The sequence below is a fragment of the Cupressus sempervirens genome, chromosome 5 (assembly GCF_028749045.1).
Source record: "Cupressus sempervirens isolate cs-2001-9-10 chromosome 5, ASM2874904v1, whole genome shotgun sequence".
NCBI lineage: Eukaryota > Viridiplantae > Streptophyta > Pinopsida > Cupressales > Cupressaceae > Cupressus > Cupressus sempervirens.
The window spans coordinates 708,473,532-708,499,820 of record NC_143122.1 but is presented as its reverse complement, the minus strand read 5'-3'; the positions used below and the strand labels follow the sequence as shown (position 1 = coordinate 708,499,820).

At 37.5% G+C, this 26,289-nt stretch overlaps 1 protein-coding gene across 2 annotated transcripts in view; it reads left to right on the top strand.

The window, feature by feature from the left end:
- Positions 1 to 26,289, top strand: part of LOC149557954 (uncharacterized) — a 64,141-nt gene that overhangs the window by 27,139 nt on the left and 10,713 nt on the right. For both annotated transcript variants that reach the window (XM_089832402.1, XM_089832403.1), the window contains exon 3: positions 22,580 to 24,070. In XM_089832402.1, coding sequence (XP_089688528.1) covers positions 22,580 to 24,070 — 1,491 coding nt within the window. The remainder of the gene's footprint in view (positions 1 to 22,579; positions 24,071 to 26,289) is intronic.

The following is a 26,289-nucleotide window of genomic DNA, read 5'->3' as shown; positions in this document are numbered from 1 at the left end:
GAGCAATTTTGAGGAGAAGTACAAAAGGCTTAAAATAGAGCATCTTGGCAGGCAGGATTCTGAAATCGAGGAGATCAAGGGCAATTTTATTGAGGAATTTGCACAAATAACTCCTAAAGGGGGTAGGCAGCTGTTGAAGGATTCTGGAGTTTTATTGTTACCAGAATGGGATATTGCTAATGCCATGATTTTTGATACAGTAAAGAAATCAAAGGACACCCAGTTTAGAACTGAGGAGGAAGTCCTACAAGCCCATAAGGGGTGAAAATATAGTGATGGCCATCAGGCTTTAGTCATGTGGTCCATCCAAAAAAGAGACAAAGGCAAAATGCAAGAAATTTCAGATTCCGAACACGCAGGTAGCCTTATTGTTTACAGGGCAGAGGAAGTGGACAGTGAAAAGGTGTCCCAGATTACCAAAGAAATGGTGGATTTTGGAGTTGTAGTTGCTGCAAAGGATAAGAACAAATTTTTGGAGCTAAATGCTAGATTTGAAAAAGTATTAGAAGCCTATGAAGAAAGAGGAAATAGAATACATCAATTGGAGGCTCAGATTACTCAAATGGAAAAGCAATTGGGAAAAAGAAAAGTAGGAGAATCTAGCCAGCCCAAGACTACTTATCCTTGTCCTCCGATTGAAGCTTTCAAATCAACTCCTCTTGTAGAAATACCATATACCCCACAGAGATCCCAATTTTATATGGTTGAGGATTTTGAGGAAGAAAAGAGCAAATTATGGACCTTGCATGTGGAACTAGGTGTGCAATATGAAGATAAGATAAGAAATACAATCATGTATTTGGTAGACAAGATTGGCTGGCCTACATTTTATGAACAATTGTCAAAGTTAATGAATATATGGAATGAGCTGAAAAATAATGAGGCCGCTTTGAAGCCAATTGTGAAAAAATGGAATAATAGGGACAAAGATGTCACTATATTATGTTTCTCAGTCATTAGTTTGTCTTGTGAGCAAATAGAGAAAACCTTGGACATGACTAATGACCTCTCTGATTTTGATGACAAGAGAATTGCATTGCAGAGAAGGATCATTAATTATTTTTCAAAGTATCTTAATGAAAGTTTTGAACTCTTCCCTCATGCACTCAAGACTATAGATAAATTGAAAGACAAGGAAGAATGGGCCAAAGAATTGGATGATTTGATATGCATTAGATTCAATAAGGTCATAAATGAAAAGGGCCATGCATGGTTTGCCAAAACAACTGAGGCAGTTGTTAAAGTTCAAATATTCTTTGATTCTTTTAAAAGGGAGTTTGTTGAAATAAATAAACTAGGAGAAGATGTTCTAAAGAAGCAATAGGAAATACTGAATTCTAATTGACCAGATGACACACTTTTCAACAAGTGGATGACAGATCTTGTACAAACAAATTAGTTGGCATCTGAAGAAATTGATGAAGATGGGGTGGACCAAGATGAATTGCAAATAATTGATGCATCAGTTAAAGCAGAAGAAGAAAAAGATAAACAATCGATTATAGTAGCAAATATAGAAGTCCAAACTGATTACTTGGCAGCAAAAGAATCAAGTGTAATTGTTGGCTTGTCAATACATGATGACCTAGAGGGAGAACCACGAGTTAGAATTAGTTTTCAAATATCAGAACATGGTCCACCATAGGCAAATCAAATGGTCACACAGTCCGAGGAGCAACAATTACATCTAGGCCAATCATCAAGTGAAACTCCTCAACAACAAAAAGATGCAACAAAATTGGTCCCACAAAAAGAAGATACATGATGTTGACAGTTTGTTGCATAAATTTTTGTCTCATTATGGCAATAACCTTTTGTATGTAATATCTCTCGTCTTAAGGACAGCTGTCATTCTTCGCTTAGCCTTGGTTTTGCAAAACCTAAAGAGTAGAAAATCCTTGTGATTTTGTTGAAGTTGGGTCCAGATCTGAGGACTTCTTAGTTGAGCGTAAGAAATAGCTAACTCTTAGGCTAAGTTGTTCTTCATTATCCTAGTATCAAGTGTTTTGTTGCTTGTTAGTTTTGAAACACCAACAAGTTGAGTGGTTGTATCAAGCATTGATAGATCGGTCTTCTGGTGCAGCAACAATGCCACTCTAACAAGTGGCATCAAAGCTTGGTCACAGTTTCGAATCCTCAGACCCTCGGGTAACACTGAGGGAGAGATTGTTAGAAACTTGTTCAGTGCCCCCCTCAGGATTCGTGACAAGGGCTTAACTGCCTCTTGTGCATTATAAGTTGAGTGGTTGGATCGGGCATTGATAGATCAGTCTTTTGGTGCAATGACAACGCCACTCTAACATGATTGCCTAGGGAGGCATTGGATTGCCAAAAATGACAGATGTAAGATCCTAACAACCACCTTCAATTTGCAAATTTGTGGGACACCCCTGCCATATTGGCTAATTCGTATCACACACACATCCTGAACCAAAAAGGTAACATGGTCGAGAATTCAAATGAGGGAGATGATAAGGTGAGCGGGGTGAGATGGAGGCTTAGGTGGAATTTTGATTTTCAGCTAAAGTAGAGGCATTTGTGTGATGAAGAATTACGCAAGGTGTAATTTATGACTGCATTTGTTCCCCACTTCAATGAGCATAATATTAGTGGAATGTGAGTTAAAGTAGAGAAAGAAATCATAGTGAGATATGGAGGGGAAGTAGATTCTTCTATCCATGTAGAGTTCCCCCTAAGGAAACCCAACGCTTCGCGAGATCGAATTGCAACATGTAAGCTGTGCATACAAACATGTTAGATGAAAGATATAATGGCGGTCAAATAGATATCTCAAGATAGTGATCATTGAGATTAATGAGCAGCAAATTGTTTATGCTAGATATCCATATGATAGGGTGATTTTGGATTGCGTTGGTAGCGAATTCTATTATGCTAGATAGTTGTACGATAAGGCAGCTTCCTATCACACTAGTGTAAGTAGCAAATTGTATTATTCTAGATAGTCGTATGATAGCATGAGAGGTTTGTGCTGGTACATGTAGTAAGTTGTGTTATGCTAGATGGTCGTATAAGAGAAAAAGATTTTTGATAGTGGTTTAGCCCCCAAAAGGTAGATACGGTAGATTAATTCTTTTTAAGTTTTTGGAAATGCAAGTGATGTAAATATAATAGCCCCCCTCTTAGATTGGAACATGTTGCACATAGGGGAACATGATGCATTCAAATGAGATAAAAGTTGTGGTGACATGTCAGCATAGTGAGATGCTTGTATGGAATGTCACCTCACATGACATCTACATCATCAATAGAGCATGCAAAAATAGGGGGTTCTAATTATGCGGTGTGATTTTTAGTATATAACTACATATAGGTGTCTCATGATGTTGTTGAAGTTTACAGATCTGAAAAAGAGCACTTGAAGATAAAAGTAAAATAAAATTTGGGTCAACGTGGAAGAAGGCTTAAATATCGCCGATCTGAAAAATAGAAGAACGAGACAACAAATGGAAGAAGTGTATAGTAGGTTACCCTTTGTTTCCAAGTGCTGATGGGGTAACTTGTTTTCTTTAGAAGGGAACACCATTAAAAGACAAGATCAAGGGAACATATATAGGCACACTCTAATCTTCAGATAAAGAACTAAGAACTGCCTCAAAGATCTTCCACTAAAAGATTATTATCCTCTTAATCTTGATCATGTGAGGAGGGAGGCAGAGAAATGATCGGTAAGGCAGCCTTGTTTGCCTCACTAACAACAAAAGTTGAGGGAGATGCCACTTCAACTTTCTCATCCAAAAGCTCCATTGAGGTGAGAATGAGAGATCATGTGAAAATCATTGTCAATGACCAAAAGCAAGTTAAACATTCATACCTCATAGGACAAAAGCATATGAACTTGAGGTAAGACAAGAGGAGCTAGATTGTTGACAAATTTAGGAGCCTTCTCCACAACAAGCACATATACAAATAGATTGTACATTGGAACAAACTTTCGATAACAAAATTCAGGCACTAGACCCTAGTTGAACTTTCTCTTAAAGGATGGAGGAGATACCTTCCTATCCACTATAGTGGGCATGAGGTCGCAAAGCTAGAATGAGGATCAATAAATAGCACCAACTAGGTAGATATGATTCCGTTAGACACCACCTATGTATGCAACATGTTAATTGGTTTAGTAGAGGGATATCGAGCAACAAGTTTATTAGTGAGGGCTCCTGGGAGATGATAACTTGGGCCTGCCTAGGGCAAGACCCACCATTCACTCTCATAGTAGGAAGAAAAATTGAAGAAGCAATGAGATGGGATATGGATACAAAAGGAGCAGTTATAGGTGTGGATACAAGTGGCACAAACATAGGAATTGAGGATCGAATCTTTGCTTTTGTAGTAGCCTCACTCTCCAAGGTCCTCACCTATTGACAATTCTTTCACTTGTGTGCAAGCTAGTTTCATGTAGGTGTAGACTAGGATGAGAAGCCCACAATGGTTCAATAACATCCTCTTCATAAGGGAGGGCGTTGATGTCATGGCTAAGAAAGACGAGGGCCTTACAACAAGGTACGAGGTGCTATCAAAACGATTACTTGTCTCGTTTTGGGAGCAGTTGGAGGACTAGGGTGAACCTTGGTGGTTGGCAGGCAAGATCCAAGGGAGATGGATGAGCACATAGTGACCTCTTACCCTTACCATAAATGATAGGGCAAGGGGTGTATGCTAGGATGAGAAGCTTGAATTGAGGGTGAGCCTTGAAATTTTGTATAATGGGTGCCCTTTCTTTGATTGCACTAGTGTAGCCATAAGAAGAGGAGGTACTACTAAAGATTGCAAAGTCTTCAATAGACATGAAGGTTTTCCCCAGGAAATAAATTTTCCCTTAGCCCTCGTAAAGAAGGGAACACAAGGCATAACATGTGAAACAAGGGTGTGTTGAGATGTAGGGATGAAGATTGGAGGAGCTACAGATTTATACAAAAGTTCCCTGATTTTATAATTGTTATAAGCCTTGATCAACAAATCCTTTAGGAGATGCAAAGGTGCTGCTAGAGATGGCCAAAAGTGGTCCAAGAGAAATCCTCCATAGGATATTAATGGCAAATATCTAGTGACACCCTCGTGGGAAAATTTAAGCACTTATGAACTACTTAGGGGACCTCCCCCATAGAGATCAATTAGGAGATACGTAGCTTTACTTAGAAGAGTTCTAACTCGGGAATGAGGACAAAAGCCCTAGAGACTGTCTGTGGTCCCACAATGACTGTCAAGGGGGAAGGCATAGCCGCTCCTGTATTGGAATGCTATCCTTGCACTCATTGTATATTGGTTGATGTGACTCATCAACAAAGATGACCTAGTTTGTAATGACATTGACTTTGTATGGTAGGATCAACCATAACACCTTTTACAATGTTTCCATTGATTTGCTTCTGACCATATAAGGGAGAAGGCTCTCCATAGTAGGGAGCATCCAAAGTTGTAAATGTTATGTCCATGCTATGCATCCCTGGCTTTGGGGATGAGATAGGAATTATAGTCACCACGTCCACAAGTGGATTGCTACCCAATATATGGGGAGAAGATGATCTTGCAAAAGGGTCAGCTTGGGTTCACCCAACTACAGAGTAGGGAATTGGCTGCACATAAGATTGAGAGAATCCCAAGGAACAAATCGATCCTTGTGCCACCTCACTTAACTAATGCTTTGATGAGCTAGGGAGATCAATTTAGTAAACTAAGATTACGCTTAAATGTGAATGCAAGCAAATAAAATGGAAATAACTCTACACTGAATTAATAAAAATCTATGCCCCACAAAGTTTTGAGGATAGGCATGGCAGGGAGTGGGGATGGGGGGATGTGTTTCCGGTATGAGTCGTCTTTACCATAGTTCAAAATCTCGTTGTTTGCTACTTATCGGCGAGGCAAAAATTAAAGTTCTCTGCAAATAATAGAGCTAAATCGATAACTTCTCGAGAAAATATCAAGAATTTAAAAATGACGTAAATTTAATTAGAAGAGCATTTTTTTTATGAAATTCAATAACAATATGTATCTAATGAGTTAGTAAATGAGTAAACAAACCAAACAAGCTGCTCTAGATATTTATTAATGCAATATGTAACAAAGTTTCATCCTAATGTGGAATGTCGGTGGCTGTCTTTGTAAAAAGATAATCATAAACAAATGTCAAGTAAAATATGAAACTAATCTACATCTTCCTCTTTTCCTTCCAACTAAAAATAAAAAGAATTTAGAAAACTTTAGAATTTGGAATCTGCTTCGAATCCACTTGTGATCTATCTACTACAAGGCTACCAAACTCTTTGCCGAAATCCTTCTCTCCAAACCAAAGTAACAAGAATCGGAATCGGCAAGGCCGAATCAAATCGTGAATCGGCCATGAATCGGAATCGAATCGGCCATGAATCGGAAAATTTAAAAAACCCTTGAAATTTAGTGAGTAACTTATTTCATAAACCCTTTATCGCTGATTCGATTCACCGATTCACAAAAAATCGTTTGGCTTGAATCGAATCGCCGAATCGCGTGAATCGCATGAATCGCCGTGATTCTTGGAACTATGCTCCAAACACTTAAAATTGAAAAACAAAAATGAATGGGCAAGTCGCTGGGTGTCCCAATTTTACTGGTGTCACCCAAGAGAAGTAATTAAGTTATCACGAGAAGTTGGCAATTTATCACAGAGAAGTGGCCAACTTTGAGGTCTTCTCAGCTTGAATTTCTTGCCAGAAAACCTTAAGTTTTCTCGTTTTGGAAAAGTTATTGCGAGAAGTAGAGATATATGCCACTTCTCGAAGAGATTTTAATCTATGGTATTTACTAGCAATTTTTAGGGGATGGTAGTGTACACCTATTTACAAAATAGGGAAATTTTTATGCGGAGAGAAATTTCAAATATTCATAACATTGATAAAGCATTCATCATAGACATATTAGTAGCTTAATACATAGCATTAGACTTGAATTAAGATTTCCCATGTGAACTAAAAAGAAAATTAACAAAATTCAAATGCTTTCATTGTCAATATATGGCAAATATATAGAAAAAATGGCCAAAGTCTCCAAGTTTCAAGCATGAAATGACATAAATATTAAAATGCAAGTACTATAACTAAATTGCTAAAGAGTAAACATAGAAGCTCATAATAACATATAACTCTCCATAATGAGTAGATGGTAGGTCTAAGAGTGTGAATCAAGTAGATTTGAGGCCCTAACCTCTTCTTTCAACTGTTTTCACTCCTTGACCAGCAACTCCTCTTGCTGCTCTCCTCCTTTGTGCATGTGAAAATGAATTTCTTTTTCTTCTTTTTGGTTGTTTTTATGCTAAATTTGGGTTTTGGGATTGTTAAATGTGGTTTGGGTGTCCTTGTGGGCCAACTAGCCTTTTCTTCAATTAAAAAAATGTTATTTTAAAAGTTGGTCATCCAAAAATTATGCCGCAACGTCCTTGTACTGTAGAAGGGATGGTAGTGGGTCAAAAAACATGGGATGAAGCATATCTAAAAATGTTCTATCTACTGGAAATGAAAGAGCTATTGTTCAAATTGTTTGACAATTTTGCTAATTCATTGTCTTTAATGCCCGTGCGACTCTAGGATGATTGTGCGACATTTGTGCATCCCATACAGACATGGTACAAAAATCAAGACCAACATATATGAAACTAGTAACTAATCTAATAGAATTAGAAGTACTATAATTGTAAATGATTGGAGAGAGAATGAAATGAAAATGATCATACAATCTGGAGGTAGAAGAATCCCAAGATATCTCACCACTCCCTTCTTTGATCTTGCACATATAATGAAAAGGAAAAGTGTTGGGTTGCTTGTTTTAGAGGCCTGCTGAAGTTAGACCACCATTAGGGTGTTTCCACCTCCATAGACAACCACTAGATGGATAATAGATAAAACCAATAAATCATAAAATAACAATGATAAAGATAGAAATGATGAAGAACTACGGTATGCCAAGGGTAAATAGGCACGAGATAATCCCCTTTCAAAGCCAAAAAACCAGAGCTAGGTTGATTGAAGGCAAGATTAAGCTTGTGCGTGATTGAGATTGTTGGAGCAATGATTTTACAAGACCAACAATTTGTTAAATCCGCCAATAATGGTTAAAAGAGCTCAAGAGAATGATCGAAAATACAAAGGGAGTGTGAGATTGATTCAAATGACCAAGAGAGGCAAGATGAGGTAAAAATGAGAGTTCAAATAAGAAAGAAGGATTCTTGACATCAATGGATTGTCTACGGAGGTGTTACACTACCCACAACCGAAGGTGTAATTTCCTAACAACCACCTTTAGTTTGCAGATTTACAGGATGAGTGTGTGCCACACAGATGTCTTTGCTGCGGGCACGTGTCCTGAACCAAACAGTTGACATGATTGAGAATTTGGACACGGGTGATGACAAGGCAAGTGGGGTGAGATGGGCACTGAGGTGGAATTTCAATTTTGGGCTGAAGCGGAGGCATTACATGATGATGAATTACATGGGATGTAGTTTATGACACCACATATTTATTATTGATTAGCTAAATACAATAAAGTTAACGAGTTCTTCAAACACGAATATTTGCCTTCTACTTTTTTTACTTCAAGTCACCCATAGCATGAATTAGAGGATATACAAAAGTTTCAGTTATTGTTTCAGTTATTGGAGATTGTTTGATTAGCTCAATAAATAGAAATTAATTTCACACAAATTTTGTTTTTCTGCATTTGTGCTGCACAACACATAGAAGTACAGGACAGACGAAAGTTGCAATCTTTTTTGAGTTAGATTCTAAGATTGCTTGATCAATGAGTTGTATACACACAAAGTTCTTCCTCTATCTCTCTTTTAAGTCATGAAATTTAGAAGCAAAGGATGTAAATAATTTGCAATCCTTGTTTGAGTTATATAAGAACCTAAAGATATTATTTGATTAGCCTAGTCCAACTAAAGTAAGAAACAATCACTTGTTATTCAAAGAATAGGGTTTCCCTTTTGGTTTGTTACTTAAGATCATACTAATGTTTCATGGGCTCTTGGAATTAGAGGACACGGATACAAGTTCTAGGGAGTCCAATATTTTTTCCTAAAATTTGTGGACCCTAGCGATGGTAGCTAGAATAATATAAAATAGTTAGAATTAATAATTAAAATATGAAAAGAAAGTGCAATTCATCTATATCTATCTATCTATCTATCTTGGTTTGTAAAATACAACCTTGGGGTTCGCTTTGATTCTGTTGCTTTTGAAAATTGCATAGACATGTTATCATGAATCGATGTTGTTGTAGTTGTATTAAACAAAGGAGATGGAAACTCCTTATATAGATTTACAAAGATGATGTTTCTAAAAGAAACAATCGTAAACAAAAGATGAGAATAGAAACTCCCTAATAAACTAAGGTTTAACTAAGATGACCATTAAAGAAACATTATAATATTATAATAGCCTCCCTTATTGGTCATTGTCTAACTGATGTCTTTTGATCACAAATTCTTCAAAACATTTTGTTGCTACTGAGACTCTCCCTGGACTTGCAAAATGTTAATGACCAAGAAGCCAAACCCTGTCCAAAAAAGAACAAAGAAGGGTGTCCCCTTCTTCAGAATGCTTTGCAACAAGAGACAAGAGTCTGTCACTGACTCTACCACTGAGATGAGTTTGCCACTAACCCCCCCAGAATCAGCAAAACATCTGACTAGAAATCATCACAAAATATCTAACTTGATGTTGGATAATGGAGTCGCTCTTCCCTAGAGATAGACAAACACTGAGAACAACTAGCACGATTTTGAGGAAAAATCGATGAACCCTTCAAACTTTGCAGATGAGCATGATGCCTCAAAACAAACTGCAAAACGACACAATCTTTATAGGAGAAAAATCAGAAGAACTGAACATGATTTTTGAGGTGAAAAATCGATCAAAACCCAACATGATTTTTGAGGTGAAAAATCAATTAAACCAAAACATCCAACACACAGATAATAGAATTTAAAACTTCATTTTTGAGGAAAAAAGGGTAAAACCCAACAGATGATTTTTGAGGAAAAATTATAAACCCAATAAGGAATCCCATGCAACTTTGCAAATTACATAATCAAAATGTTTTCGATGGAAAATATTATGAAAACCCACCAAATTTTTTTTGAAGGGAAAAGCCCATCATAAATTTTTAAGGGCGGCAAAACATGAGACTTCGCATGGTAAACCAACGCATGCAAGTAACATGCAAGTACATGCAATAAACATGCAAGTACATACACCCCTAAAAAATTAAAGACTTTGCTGCAACCAAGAAATCGCGGGATCAAAACCCTTAACTAGGCTTGCGATTTCCAGCAAAAATTCTTGAAGACTAACCACAAAAGTTTCATAAAATGCCTCTAACAATTTTGATTTCTAAAAATCTAAAAGAAAATTTTGGAATAAAATTCCAAAACAAAAGAGGCTCAAATTTTTGTTAAAAAATTCTCCAAATTTAATGAAATCCCATCGACTTGCTTTGATACCATGTTATGATAAATCAATGTTGTTGTAGTTGTATTAGATAGAGGAAATGAAAGTGTTGTTGGGGAACTTGGGTAGTTAAGTAGTTTGGCATAACTGAGGGACTTACACATGTGCGATGGTTAGCCTCGCACCCCGCAGACACTATATATATGTATGAACCATGAACCTTCTCACTGCTACAGAGGAGGAGTCCTTGTGGAGATCATTGCACAACAGAGGAATCAAGATGACGTTTTTCTGGGAAGGCCATAGGAGATGTTCTCATGGATATCGTGAAAACTCGACTGACAGGTTCAAGTCATGCCTCCGATATTTCCTTTCCACAAGGTTCTTTGATGAAAACCTAATAGGCAACAAATTGCATGATTGGGCTACATTATTATCAGAACGCACGTATAAGTTCTTGACGTTCCAACATAAAACTTTTTATATGCCCCATTATGCCATTGGGCTACTCCTGGATGTTGTGGTTAGACAAGTTTCACATGACATTTTGTCGAAGGAGATCAAAGTGTGACCATTGGTGCCTAGCGAGGCCTCCATTATGAGACAACAACACTTGGATACGCTTGGCAGATAGAAGGTGGTAGGTCAAAAGCAAGCTGGACAGTAGATAGATGCTCATGAGAATATTGATAGTGGGCGATAGGACACCACAGAGAGCGAGGGTGCCATGGACGAAGACAACACTTAGGTGGACAAGGAGGATGAGACAGAGGCAGTCAAAGCCTCGATCACTATTTGAGTGTCCTATGTTGTCTTCCACAATGCATTTGGTGCTCTCTATGGGTGCTTCCCCCATCTCGGGGTTTGACCAAGTTCAGATGCTTGTTGTTATGACTCCACCGGTTGTAGCGACAGAGAGAGCCCTCGAGCCGGAGTTTGCATTGAAGGAAGCTTCAGTAGTAGCACCTGTCACAGAGAGTAGATGCCTTAGGTGGCGGATACTCTTTCAAAGGGAGGAGTTACAGAGTTGCAACGTTCGCCATCCAGAGATGTCACTGAGGAGGTTGAGCTAATGGAGATTCAAGAGGTAGAAGGCAGCACATCACAAGTTCGACTTGAGGTGATTGGGTCAAAAGCCATGGTGACAATTGATACAACACTATTGGTTGATCTGGCGGGAGATAGTTGCAAGAGTGTGACAGAGGGAGATCATTTTGTAGCAGCACCTAGGCACCTAGTATTACAGAAGTAATTGGTAAAATACTTGCTTGTTATTAACAGAGACCAGACGGTCAATTTATACAAAAGAATGAGATGATGTTTACTTATGAAACAATTGTAAAGAATAGAAACATTCTATTCTAGAGAAAACAAAAAACGAAAGCAAAACAAAGCTAACTAGATATTTATAATAGATAACCATTAACTAATAATAGACGACTTATTATTGTAATACCCTCCCTTAATGGTTAATCTATCTAGAACACCAAGCTGTTCTTTGAATTTGACAAACTTATCAGGACCAAGAGGCTTGTCGAGAATGTCTGTAGTCTGATTTGTGGTAGGAACATACTGCAAATCTATAGTCCCGTCTTCAACCCGCTGTTGTATGTAATGATAGTGAACATTCACATGCTTGGTTCATTCATGAAAGACTGAATTTCGTGCTAACTTGATAACGCCTTCATTATCAACAAATAGAGTGGTTAGTCCTGCGGGTGACATCTGCATATCCCCAAGCATCCAACGAAGCCAAACAACTTCACATCCTGCCTTAATAGTCCCTTCGTATTCAGCCTATGTAGAGGAGAGAGAAACTGCCTATTGCTTCTTATTGGTCCACATGACTGCACCGGATCCCAAACTGAACACATATCCAGAGGTTGACTTTTTATTATCATCAGAGCCCACCCAATCTGAATTTGTGAATTGAGTTTAGGATTAGAACTTCGAGAGTGCAGAAGTTCATAATCTGAAGTACCCTTCACATAACAAAGCACACGCTTTGCTGCCATCCAGTGATCAGCCTTAGGAGCTGTTATAAAGCGTGAAATATAGTTGACTGCGAAGCTGATATCAGGCCTAGTAGTAGAGAGGTAGATGAGGTTGCCTACTAGTTGCCTGTATGTAGTATCATCAACGGAAGGAGAATCAGACTTTGCTGATAACTTGAGACCTTTCCCCATAGGTGTAGATGTAGGTTTGCAATCGTGCATATGGAATTTGTCTAACAGGGCCCTGGCATATTTGGACTGAGAGATGAATATACCATAAGAATGTTGCCAAACTTCAACACCTAGGCAATAATGCATGAGCCCAAGGTCAATCATATCAAAAGAATGGCATAAATTTTGTTTGATTCCTTGAATCAAAGATGCCGAATTGCCATTGATGATCAGATCATCCACATAAATAACTAGAAGGATGATGTCACTATCAGTAGTCTTGATGTATAGATTTGAGTCTAAAGAACTCTTGAAGCCTTGACCACTGAGGTACCTATCAATTTTTATGTACCATGCCCAAGGGGCCTGCTTCAAGCCATAAAGTGCTTTTACCAATCTGAGAACTTGATGGTCTTTACCAGCAACCTTGAAACCAGGAGGTTGCGTCATGTAGAACTTTTCATGGAGATCAACATTCAGGAAAGCACTCTTGACGTCCATTTGATGGACCTTCCAGCCAAACTGTGCTGCCATGGCTAGAACTAATTTGATGGTGCTCATCTTTGCAGTAGGAGCAAAGATCTCCTCATAATCAATGCCCTAATGTTGAGAAAAGCCCTTCGCCACTAAACGAGCTTTGTACTTATCCAAAGTACCATCCGATTTGTATTTGATTTTGTAGACCCATTTGCAGCCAATAGGTTTCTTCCCTAGTGGAAGATTAGAAAGGACCCAAGTGTTGTTCTTCAGTAGGCTCTGGTGTTCAAATCTCATTCCCTGTTCCCACTCTGGAATTTCTTTAGCCTCGAAATTTGTTTGAGGTTTAAACACACTGTGAATGTTGGCCATGAGAGCAAAGTTTATAGAATTTGTAGTTTTTCTCTTTTTTCGAGTAGTTCTATCAATGAGCTCATCATCACGAAGATCAGGAAGTGTCTTAGCCCAACACAGGCCGGATAGGAGAATGACCAACATTAGTACCAAGAGATGCTTGATCAACAAGATCCTCATCAGAAGAATCTGGATCAAACTCAGGTGAAGCATCTACAAAGCGAGGTGATCCTAGCAGGAGAAGCCAGAGGTGTCTGTACAGGTATCATTGGTATAACTGGAGCTGCAAGAGCTATCAGAACCCTCTCATCAGGTGGATATAATGGAAGCCGAACTGCCAAATCATGAGCCATCATGGGCTGGTCTGCTGGATTAGGAACAGGAGAAATAGGCATGAATGGTCCTCGCTGCTCATCAAAGACTACATCTCGACTGTAGATGAGACGAGATGTCTCAACATCGATTAAGCGGTAGGCTTTGTGAAGGTTGCTATATCCAACAAGCATGGGTTTTTGACTCTTGGCATCCAATCTGGTGCGCGAAGCATCAGGGATCCCAACAAAATCAAGGGAGCCAAAAACCTTCAGGTGATTGATTCTGGGCTTGCAACCTAACTAGGCCTCTTTCGGAGTTTTACCTTTGACTGCTACTGTGGGTGACTGGTTCAACAGAGAAACTACAATGTTAATTGCTTCTGCCCAAAACTACTTCGGAACATATTTGTGTTCAAGCATGGTTCAAGCCATCTTGATGATTGTCTTGTTTTGGCGTTCAACTGCACTGTTCTGTTGAGGCATGTGGGGTGTGGTTAATTGGCATTTGATGCCATGTGTATCCAAGAAGCCGAAGAAAACATTATAACAAAATTCCCCCCCATTGTCTGATCTAAGAGTAATAATAGATTTTCTAGATTTTTTTTCAACCAAAGGTTTAAACTTCTAAAATACAGGAAATGCATCTGATTTCTTTTAAAGGAAATACACCCACATTTTTCTACTGAAATCATCAACAAACAACAGAAAATACTTGGACCCAAGAACAAAAGGAGTGGCCATAGGGCCGTAGATATTAGCATGTACAAGTTGAAGTACCTGAGAAGCTTGCCATGAGTCGCCACTAGTAAAAGGTGTACGATGTTGCTTCCTAGCTTGGCATGTGTCACAAACTCCAAGCTATTGAGTCTGAATCTCTGGCAATCCAAGAACAAGCTCATCTTGAGCAAGGTGAGAGAGATAATGCACATTTAAGTGCCCATATTGCTGATGCCAAAGTGTGCTAATAGAAGACCGTCAAGCAGCCATAGCTAAGTCCCGAGAATCACCAGAATCAGTAAGTCTAAAAAGAACATGATCCTCAAGACCCACTGCAATAGTAGACTTAGTCGCCCGATCAATGATAGTGCATTGATGTAAACTGAAGGTGACGACCAAGTGTGGAGAATGTCGCAGCAATTGACTGACTGAGACTAGATTTAGTTCCATCTCTAGAACGTAGTACACATCAAGGAATATGAGATTCCTCCCAACAGATTGAATCTAAATGTTGCCTTTATCGACAACCTTGTACTCTTCTCCGCTACCAAAAATAATAAAGTTTGAATAAGGCTGGTAGTCAGTAAACCAGTCTCTGCGGTGAGTGAAATGACGAGAGGCACCTGAATCAATGTACCAAGCATATGGCTTCACATGATCGACAGGTCTTTTAGCCATGAAGGCGTAAAAGGAAAATTCTGCTTGCTTAGTGTGCTTTGCACTGTTAAGCTTTGGGCTGTGAACCCGATTGCTTAGACTGTGCAGCTAAGCGTTTCCGATATTCAACCTTCATGTGTCCAAACTTGTGCCAGTAGTTGCATTGAATGTTCTTCTTTTTGAAACCATCTGATGTTGGAGTAGAAGACCTCTGCTGAGGTGGCTGCTGAAACTTGCCTTTATCCTTTTGAAAGAATTTTGCAGCAAAGGCTTTCTCTGTGGAGGTGGAACTGGAGCTGCTACCAAAATGTTGTTTCCACTGATCTTGCTGAAGCAATAGTGTGTAGAGATCAGTGAACTTCAAATCAACACCAAAAGATGTGATGTTGAGTGTCTCGATAAAACGCTCATAGGATTTTGGTAAACTCCAAAGAGTGATAACCACAGTATCGTCTTCCTCCATCTTGCGACTAATGGCAACTAATTGATCATGAATTTCTTGAATCTGATTCAGGTGTGCTTGGAGCACGGTGCACTCATCCATGACAATAGAAAACAGAGTGTTTTCAAAAAGAAGGCTCTACTTTTGTTAGAAGTCTTATGAAGACCTTTGAGATGTGTCCAGATCTCGGCAGCTGTCTTGCTGGATGGAATCTGAGAAAGCTGATCATCGACCACGAATAATTTGGGAAGCATCACTACCTCTCAATTATTCAAATTCCATGTATCTTGATCAGGACCGGGAGAAGTCGGACGCTTTGTAACACCCGAAACAAGTTGATCGGTGTTTCGATATTCAAAAATTGTGATGATCTGCTGCTTCCAGGTGCCATAATTTCGACCATTGAATTTGGAGTTATGCTTGAGTAGAATGTTTGTCAGCAATGCCATGGCATGGTTTTCAATGTAAAGTTGTGAAAATCTGTGAAGACACGTTCTTCGAGGCAAAAATGCGGAAGACCCATAAAAATCGGAGAGTGACCCAGAAGAGAGCTTGAAAATCCCAGAAGGAATATACTATCAATTTCTGGATCCGTTGGCTTGAAAATCGAGGCACCTAGATTAAATGAATGACAACCCAGTTGAGCTCTCGAAAAACCCATCAAGAATCTCTAATCAAAATATTTTCCGAGCCCAAAAATTAGTTTCGGGCAAAACCCTATCCGACAGTAAAACAAATTCCAAATAATGGCAATTTGGGCAAAAACGTTGCAAAAACAAGGTCAAAAAAATAGCAATTTTAACAAGTGACCAAAGCTAGAAGGAAATCACGGTAGTATGGAGGAAAAAACGCATATAAACTCAGAAAACCGATGCCTAGAGGTCACGCGAATAGAGGGAAAAGGGCATGGAAAATGACTTGTTTTTGCAATTTGCAGAGCAATTATCATGTGTGCGACAAGGAGGAAAAACGATTGCAAAACCCATTGCTTGACCCTGTAAAATGGTCCAAAGAATGGCATGCATTTTGTAGTGAAAAACGAGCTCGAGGAATTGCGATTTGGCGCTGTAAATCACGATTTTCAGATGGATGTCATGATTTTCTAGTCACGAATTGTAGGGAAAAAATCACGATTTGGAGCTCTAGATTTTTCAGACACTATTTGCAGAGAACAAAACCTGCGATTTTTCCAATACGTGATTTGCACAGAGGGTTTAAACCCTAGTTCATGATTTTAGGCTGATTTGAATTTCTCCAGGCACAAAACCCTAGGCGGGTTTTAGAGAAATTGACTAAAAAACTTTTGAAAAAATTTAAACAAATAATTTTTAGAAAAATTTAAACAAATAATTTTTTAGAAATTATTAATTTTTCTAAAAAAATTAAGTATTAGCTCTAATACCATATTATAGAAGTAATTGGTAAAATACTTGCTAGTCATTAACAGAGACCAGAGGGTCAATTTATACAAAAGAATGAGACAATGTTTCCTTAGGAAACAATCATAAAGAATAGAAACATTCTATTCTAGAGAAAAAAAAAAACGAAAGCAAAACAAAACTAACTAGATATTTACAATAGATAACCATTAACCAATAATAGACGACTTATCTATTATTGTAATACCTAGAGGCATGCGAGTGATTATCTGTTGTGATGGTTTTAGGTTCCACCAGTAACTCTAGGAACTTCTATCCAATCTCCAATGAGAGAAGACCTCCATTTTGATGACATGACATTGGATAGTGCAATGCAGGGAGAGGTAGTTGCACCAGAGTTGGAGGGTATAGGGGGTGAAGAGAAATTGACACATGCAGTGGTAGTAGATGTAGTGGAGGGTGGATGTCCTCTAGGAGTCATGGTAGAGGCCAGATAACAAGTGAAAGAGGAAGAGCCAACACACGATACAATCAATGAGGATATGGAGGCCTATCTTGCTGCTCTTAGTGATGTGGTTGATAGAGGCAGGAGGGTTGCACAAAGAGTGTTTGTAACGAGGCGTGAGGAGGCTAGGGAGGAAGCTAGGGTAGTTGTAGCGAGATCTTGGGAGGAGATAGCTACCCAGTTAGCCACTCAATAGGTGGCTTGGGAAAAGGAGGACACAATACTCGTGGCGCAGCTAGAGGCAGCCGCTAAGGGTGAGGTGGAGACATAACTTGCAATAGTTACCAAGGAGAAGTGTACGGTGGAGACACAACTTGTAGCAGTGACAAAGAAGTGTGTGGTGGAAACACAACTGGCAGTGGTAGAGACCTAGGTAGTCGAAGCCAAGAAGGCATGCGATAGGAAGGAAGCTCAATTGAATGATGTAGCCTTAATGTTAAAGGAGGTTGTCAAGGCAAACTCCTAGGTACAGGCAAATCTAGACATCCGTGCTTATAGGTGTACCAACTCTAGAAGAAGTTGAATCCTCTAGCATCATAATCAACTCCAGTTGGGGAACTTGAGTAGTCAAGTAGTTTGGCATAATCGAGGGACTTACATGGGTGCAATGGCTCGTCTTGCACCCCCTCAGACACTATAGGTATGAACCTTCATAAGCAAAGACATGTATATTGCGAATGTAACCTTGTGTTCGGTGATTAATGAATATATGAATTACTTCTGAGTTTTTTATATTCCATGTGTCAAATATCTTGCTTATATATCTATGCATTAAGTTCCTGTTAGCCCAGGAGCTTAAACATAAAGCTCCTTAGATAGATTTACAAAGATGATATTTCTAAAAGAAACAATTGTAAACTAAAGACGAAAATAGAAACTACCTAGTAAACTAAAGACTAACAAAGATGACCATTAAAGAAATATTATAATATTCTAATATTCTAATAAGACATTGGTTTTCAAATCTGCATTTGCCCATACAATACTAGTTTTGTATATATCACAATGCATTATCTTTTACTACATGGGCCAATGTTAAACAAAACCTAGAATAAGCTTAGGCACTCCTAATGTTTATACTAAGGATCACTGCCAGTGCACAATTTTTTTTTTTTCATCAATCTTGCAAATTTATACTATTACTGTAATTCTCTTATTCCAGTCTAACACATTTTCCATTAGCAGAGCTTCATCACTTCATCTAGGACCTTAGATAGATCATTTGGACATATTTTGATTGTTTGGCCAGTAATACAAGACCCAAAAATCTTCTTGCTAAATCCCACTCCTTTACATAGACATTGGTCTTCAAATTTGTATTTGCCCATACAATACTAGTTCTGTGTATATCACATTGCTTTATCTATTCCTCCCTTTAGCCAATGTTAAACAAAACGTAGAATAAGCTTATGCATTCCTAATGTTTATGCCAGAGATCTCTGCCAGTGCACAAACAAAGACTACCATATTTTGCAATTTTTTACTAATACTGTAATTCTCTTATTCTAGTTGAATGCATTTTCCATTAGCAAAGCTTTCATGACTTAATCTAGGACTATAGATAAGAAATCCCAGTCCTTTTGAGGCCAGGTGTCTTTCAACAGTGATAGAGGTGGAACTATTGGAGAATACAAAAGGGTCACACTCCACAATATCTCCTCACCACTTGGGTTTGTTGAAGTCAAAAGGCATGGGGATCCTATTGCCATAGGATGCCTCGTCTAGAATTTCTTCCATGTTTCCCAGTAATCGACATTTAACCAGGCTAGTCTGTAAACTCATTATCACACTTTTCCCCTCTCCCATATCTAGCAATGTAGCTATGAACATGAATATGATGTCTACATTAACCCTATACCAGTGGTCTGCTCACAAGAAGTCTCTGAGAAGAATTGCACTGTGCTTGGTTTTGAGCACATTGTAAGCATTGCTTAGTGATAGTGCCTAAATGACCATTTGTTGTTGGCAAGATGTAATCTAACTGGAGTATCCATCATAATTTGCTAGACTTAAAATTTGTTGTTTTCTTCCATGTATTTATTAAATAGGCTCTTCTACAAAGTGCTATACACAATAATATCCAGATGTATTAATTAATGATTATGGAGATAGGATATGTGAAGCTTGCCCTTGTGATTCGGTCAGTTGGGCATCAATGCAATTTGAATGACTTCAATTCTATTTTTCATGTCTCATCCACTGCTACCTTCATCATTTAATAACTTATAAAATAGTTTGGTTTCTTTGTTTCCCGAGGTAGCTAGTGAGTCAGCATTTGTGTTAGGCTCATGGTAAACGTGATTTGGTATAAATCTTCTAATTTTGAGATCTTTATTTGAATTGCTGGGAGAAAGGGCTTTTGGTTCCAATTTTGAAGAGTATGCGTCCTCAAGGCATCAATTGCAAGTTTAGAATCACCCACAATTATTCACTTTTGGCAGTTTCAAGTCTAGACATATTTGCAATCCAAGCAACAATGCTTGGAGATTGACGTCATTATTGGTTGCATCCTTGAGACTTTTTGATACTTTACATATAGTGTTGCCTTTCCAACCTTGGATAAGATACCCTACACCCAAAAGTCTGGGATTTTTCTTTGATGGCCCATCAAAGTTCAATTTGGTCTATCCCTATGGAGGAGGCTCCTATCTCACTTCTGCCATTTTCTTGAGGGTCTCAAGTTTCAACACTACCACTCATTAATAGGGCATAGTCAATATATATTTATATAAATATATGATAGATTTATTGAATTATTAGAGAGTTTAACCTCAAAAGTGATTTATTCTTATAGCGAGTTCAAAATCAAGGTTTGATGAACCAAAAATAAATAATAAATCAACTAATAGTAATTTAAATGATTTTTTATATAGTTTAAAGTTTATAGAGGAGGGCTTGTGTAATATATGGCATGGGAAGGGAGGTTGAGGGCTTTATAGTTGAAAAGATGGAACATTATAATTTGTTTAGTTTATTATTCACTTTTCTTGAATCCTAAGAAATAGTAACATGGATTTAGAAACTGAAACATTCATGAGAAAAACATGTAGGGATTATTTTTGATATAAAAATGTTTTTTTGTTTCTATTGACATGGAGTTTCCTTTGCAAAGGGGAATGTCCTCAAGATGATCTTTAGTAGTACTTGAAGATGATTGTCCCCAAGATATACATGTTCTATGTTCAGCGGTTTTTGTCTAGGGGATGTGTCCGTGGTGAACATAGGATTGCATGAAGTACAAATGTAGAGAATACACAAAAAGGAAATCTCATATATTATCTTAATTCATTTTATTTAATATTTTGTAACTGTATATAAATTAAAATTAAAAAAGCTATAGGATTTCTAATTTCCTATCTAGAGGATACGTAATCTATTTGCTAACTTTTAACTTTTGAAGTAAAACTTAAAACTTGAAGATGGGAAGAAAAAAATGAGCTCTCCATTTTAATTCTATCTTAATCTTTATCATTATGAAAATAGAAATAAAACAGCTATCTAACTTGAACGTAATAGTAAAAATTTGAAAATTGGAAGACATGAGAAACAAGCAACCGAGTATTTTATGATTTAATTGGAACTTTGAAGAAAAAACTTGAAAATGAGAAATTGAAGATGTGGAACATTTCTCTTCCTCTTCCTCCTCCTGCGCTTTCTGGGTAATATCAATTAAGCATCAGAGAGTGTATCTACGGTCCTTCAGGATGGGGGCCTTGTTACACTCCCCTTTTAGGTTTATTTTTAATTTATTAAATGTTCAATGGTGGTTTTTCTTTTTCTTTAATTTTTTAAAAATAAAAGGATGTGAGATCTCTTTATTGCTGAAGCATGTTTGCTTGTCTAGTGGCTGCCCAATTGCCCTCAGCAAATAATGTTCTGGACGCTCTAGCATCCACATGGAATGGCCATACAGGCACTTATGGAGATTGCCACAAAAGGGGATGGTAAGTAGAAGTTCCTTCCTATCTCACTGCCCATGGGACACCCCCTTCCTGGGAACAAGGGTTTCACCCCCTTCTGAACACTAATTATACATTTTATAAAATTATAAGCAATATAATGCTCTACAATATAACAATTGCCATGAGCCAACCTCGGAATGCAGGAATATGTTTTTGCTGTCCAAGAAATGTGGCCCATATTCTGCTGTTTAAAAAATTTGGAGAAACAAATCTGCATAATATACAGGCAGAGTGGGATTTAGCAGTTTTTTTACTTTGGGGGGCTGAGTTTTGAGATTGGCATGCCTCGTTGTGTGGAGGAGCCACCTTATTCTGATGTGTTACTGTGATCATAGAATAAATGTCTTCATGCCATGCTCACTTTCCTTGTTTAGTCTATTGTTACCTGAAAGGTAAGTGCTTTTCTTCTGAAAGTGAAAGGAAAATAAAGGATTAAGGGTACACTTCTATAAAAATCTACATTTTCTAGCATGTACATAGATGCTCAAGACTGTTATGCCTTAACTACAGTAATGAATCTGCTTTCCTTTATATGAAATTTACAAGTAGCACCTAACTAGGGAACAGTGGAAGACAATTATAAGTTCAGTCAACACTTGGACTTGAAAGCTTGAGAATTGTCCTTTCTCTCTAGTGCTTTCTCCTTTCCAAATTTCAAATAACAAGTCAACTTTTTTTGCCTTCCTCAGTGGGCAGATTTCAGGGCTGCAAGAATCTGAACACTCTGTATCTTCTTGAGTACTGTGTCCCAAAAGCACACATTTGACTGGTCATGTCACTTGACATTTTTAATAGGGCAGAATATATTTTAGACTCAATGTAAATCTTTACACTACAAGTTTATGAGCAATGGCTACTGGTGGTGCTTGAATTGACATTATAAATCAATTATGCTAGGTGAAGAAAGCGATAGATATTACTTGGGATCTCATTACTTTTAGTTGCTGCATGGATTATAGAAATATGCTTTTGCACCCATAGACCCATTTGTTTAGTTACATACCTGCATATTTGTAGCTACTCCTGCCTTTGTACACCTTAGGAAAGTAGAATACATATTTTTTCCCATGTGTATTTTAATAAGGGTCCATGCATACTTCATTTTGCATTTAGTTCAGGATATAATTTTTATAAATGTCACTGCTAATATGACTTTTGGTAGTTATGTGTTTTGTCAGGTTTCCCATTCTTTGTGCAAAGGTGAAGTAGATGTTGCTGATCCAAAGCATTTGTCAATATCACATGGCACACATTCTGCCTTACAGATGGAGCGGAATGAGTTTCTGATGCTGATTCTTGAGGCAATATCAACTCTGGTAACTGATGACAACAACCATATGGCAGTCTTGTCAAAGGATATTGTTTCTGTTACTCTGTCTTTTATGCAAGAACTGTGGGCTAGGATCCAAGAGCAGAATCAGAAACAAATGCAGATTGTAGGTTGTAAAGATGACAATAATTGGTCAAGTTTTTCCATGAAGAGCTGTTCCATAGCAAAGGTGATTTTTAGACTAGCTATAGAGCAAGTTGTCCCCAATTGCTCAACGTACTTTGTTGATATGGTGAAGAAAAGTTTTTTTGGAGATGCAGGTTCTTGCTTTATGCATTTTGCACGATATCATTGGGAGAGCTGTCCAATGTTGATAAGAAACACAAAAGAGAGAGAAAGTGACAATGACCTCATTTCCTTATTGATGGGAGCGACATCGAAGCAAAGAATTGATGATCTATTAGACCAGATATTGACAGGAATGATCTCCTGTCCACCTATCTCTGCAGATAATTTAGATGTATTAGGTTTTCTCAAAGAGATACAGGACAGTCTGGGTCATCCCATGGTTTGTGGCCAGGACATTCGAATTCTAAGATCAGTTACAGAAGAGGTAAATGGAGAGTTTTCAAAGACAGCACCAAGGACAAAAGAAGAACACTATTTTGGAGGGTTTAATCACAGCGTAGAAGCAGAGATACCTAAATTCGTCTGTTTGCAAGATTGTAAGAAAGCATATAAAATGGGCTATACAATTGCAATAAGAGGTATGGAATTCCGATCTCATAAGATTGCTGAAGTAGCAGAGGCTTTAGCCATGATGTTTGGACAAGCCTCTGTGGGTGCCAATCTCTACTTGACTCCTCCAAACTGTCAAGGCCTATCTGCTCATTATGATGATCATTGTGTCGTAGTTTGCCAACTTGCAGGAAACAAGATATGGGCTATTTCTCCTCCTGAAAAATTGCTTCCTCGTTTATATGAACCTTTAAGTGCTGTGCATAATGCACAAGTTGGCATCGCAGACTTTAAACAAGTTCTCCTGATGGAAGGAGATATTTTGTATATTCCCAGAGGATTTGTACATGAAGCGCACACTATTTGTTACAATCAAATGTCGGATGAGAGCAAGCTATTTGAGGCCTGTCTATGTGGCCATGACAGTCACCCTAGTACTATGGTTACAAAGACAAACATGACAGAACAAACACATGGCTTTGATAATTTCCAGACATCACAGTCATGCTGCATTGATAAAAGTAGTTACCTCTTGTTCCATGAGGCTACTGGATTTGATGCTTCACAGAGAGTTGCAGAAGAATCTGCTAGTGATGGATACTCCTTGCATTTGACCTTTGGAATTGAGATAGAGCCTCCATTTTTGTAAGTGTTCTGCATTGGTATTTCAATATTTTATTTGTATTTCATAAAATCTTGCTCTGCTGATTTAATTTCATAAAAATATCTTGAACAAAGCTTTTACTAACACGAAAATGTGGTGGAAATGCACTTGCAACTAAATCCTTGTGCACACATTTCACTAGGCAGGGTGTAATTTTCAAGCGCTGTTGTATTTTTTTTCATTTTTCTATTTCAGAAGCATCTGTAAATTGAAACTAATTTGGACTCGATGAATGCTTGCCTCTAATCTAGCAACACATTTTCATTTGTTGGTTTTTGATCCTAATTCACCTCAAGGTTTTATAATTTATTTTTTTATCTATATCCTGTGATTATATTAGCTAATCATATTTTCTCTTGCGTAGTGTGTTTAAGGATTACCTGCCCAAGACCGACCTCTAGAAATGCTTTCATTGTTTTCATCCTTTTGCTTTCCTAACTATTATGATTCTTCTATACCTTACATTATTTAAGTGAACGCAAATATGTGTTCCGCTGACCTTTGATCAATTTTAAACATCAATATTGTTTCTTTATTTCTTTAAAGTGGATATTATCAACTTGTCAATTTATCAAGTGTTGTCCTCAATTTTGACATTACAAAATTGAGGCAACCCTATAGAATATTCTCATGGATTCGTAGGTGCATCCTCTTTGTTTGAAGGCATTGATGAGGCATCATGAAAACAGTTCATTATCTCCGAATTGTTCTTTGTGTAGTCTTGTCTATGTGTTCTTTTGAAGGTTTTCCGTTGAGATTATCCCTAATTTGTTTGTTGGTAAGAATTTTCCTTCTTGTACTGCAAACACTCAATTTTTGGTGAATCTTCATGTCCTTTCTTTGTTTTTCTTTACATTGTAAATAGTTTGTGGTCTTGTTTTGCCTTAGGTGAATACCCCTTGGGTTTCCACTCGATTCAAGCTAACTTAGTTTTAAATCGGAGTTGTCTAGCTCAAGTTATAAAGGGAAAAAGTGGGGTTTTTCAGGTCAACTGCATATTTTTATTAAAAACCTCATAAAAGTGGGCTTTTATTGACAATTGCACAAAATAAAATTATATTTGATATTTAGTGGATTTTGTAGTCCATTTTGAAATTTAAACTCATTTTGAGTTGATTTAACCATAGTTTTTTATGTTTTATGAAAATAGCCTATTTCTAGACTATTTTTCATGTTACTTTATTTAAAATTATAATTAGATATTAAATATAATTACATGAGATAATTTTAGTGTATAGAGTGGGATTTTTATTGCATATTGCATATATCCACATGCAAAACACTTCTTAAAAACCCACTCCCAATACATTTTAAGTCCCAGCATCGTTAAAAGTGTGCTTTTTGAATGCAATTACAAATGTTATTGTATTTGAAGTTCATTTTTAATAAACAAATGCATATGTATTTTTAATTGCCATTTAGAGTAGATTTTTGAAATATAGTTGCATGTCATTTTGACATGTAAATGTTAATTGAAAATGAGTTCTTTACTCATATTAAGCTTAAGTGGGGATTTTGGACAAAAATACATATGTTTTTGATTCAAAAAATTGTTATCCCTTAAGCTTAAGGCAAAAGTGGCGATTTTCAAGCCAATTGCATATGTTCTAAACATGTGTAAATGCTTATAAGAAATGCATTTTGACTTATAAATTCCACCTAAAACAAAAGTGGCAATTTTCTATCATATTGCATATGTTTAAAATATATGCTCATTTCTTCAAAAAATGTGTTCAAGACTTGGTGACGATTTTTCACCGTATTGGATGTTTCCAAACACGTCTTTGCTTTCTTAAATTGCGTTTTTCTTCATATAGAGGGAAGTGGCAATTTTTAAAGGGAAAACAAATACTAAAAACACATGTAAAAGCTCCTCCAAACATGTGTTTTGCCCTAGACAAGAATTTTTGCCAAGAAAGCACGTTTTTGTGTTATGTTGATGACTTTCTAAAATACGTTTGAAGGTAGCATTTTAACATAAGTTTATGTGGTAGCGATTTTCTTTGCTATTACATGACTTTGTTATATGCATTTGCATTCTAGAACTGCGTATTCTTACCTTCAGCATTTTTGAGGAAGTTTTTGTGCATATTATTACATGTTTTGGGCCTCCAAAAGTGCGTTTTAGTATCCACAACATATTGGCATATACTTTTGTCCAAAAAAGACCCGTTTTTAATCTAAGACAAGGCGTTTTTTG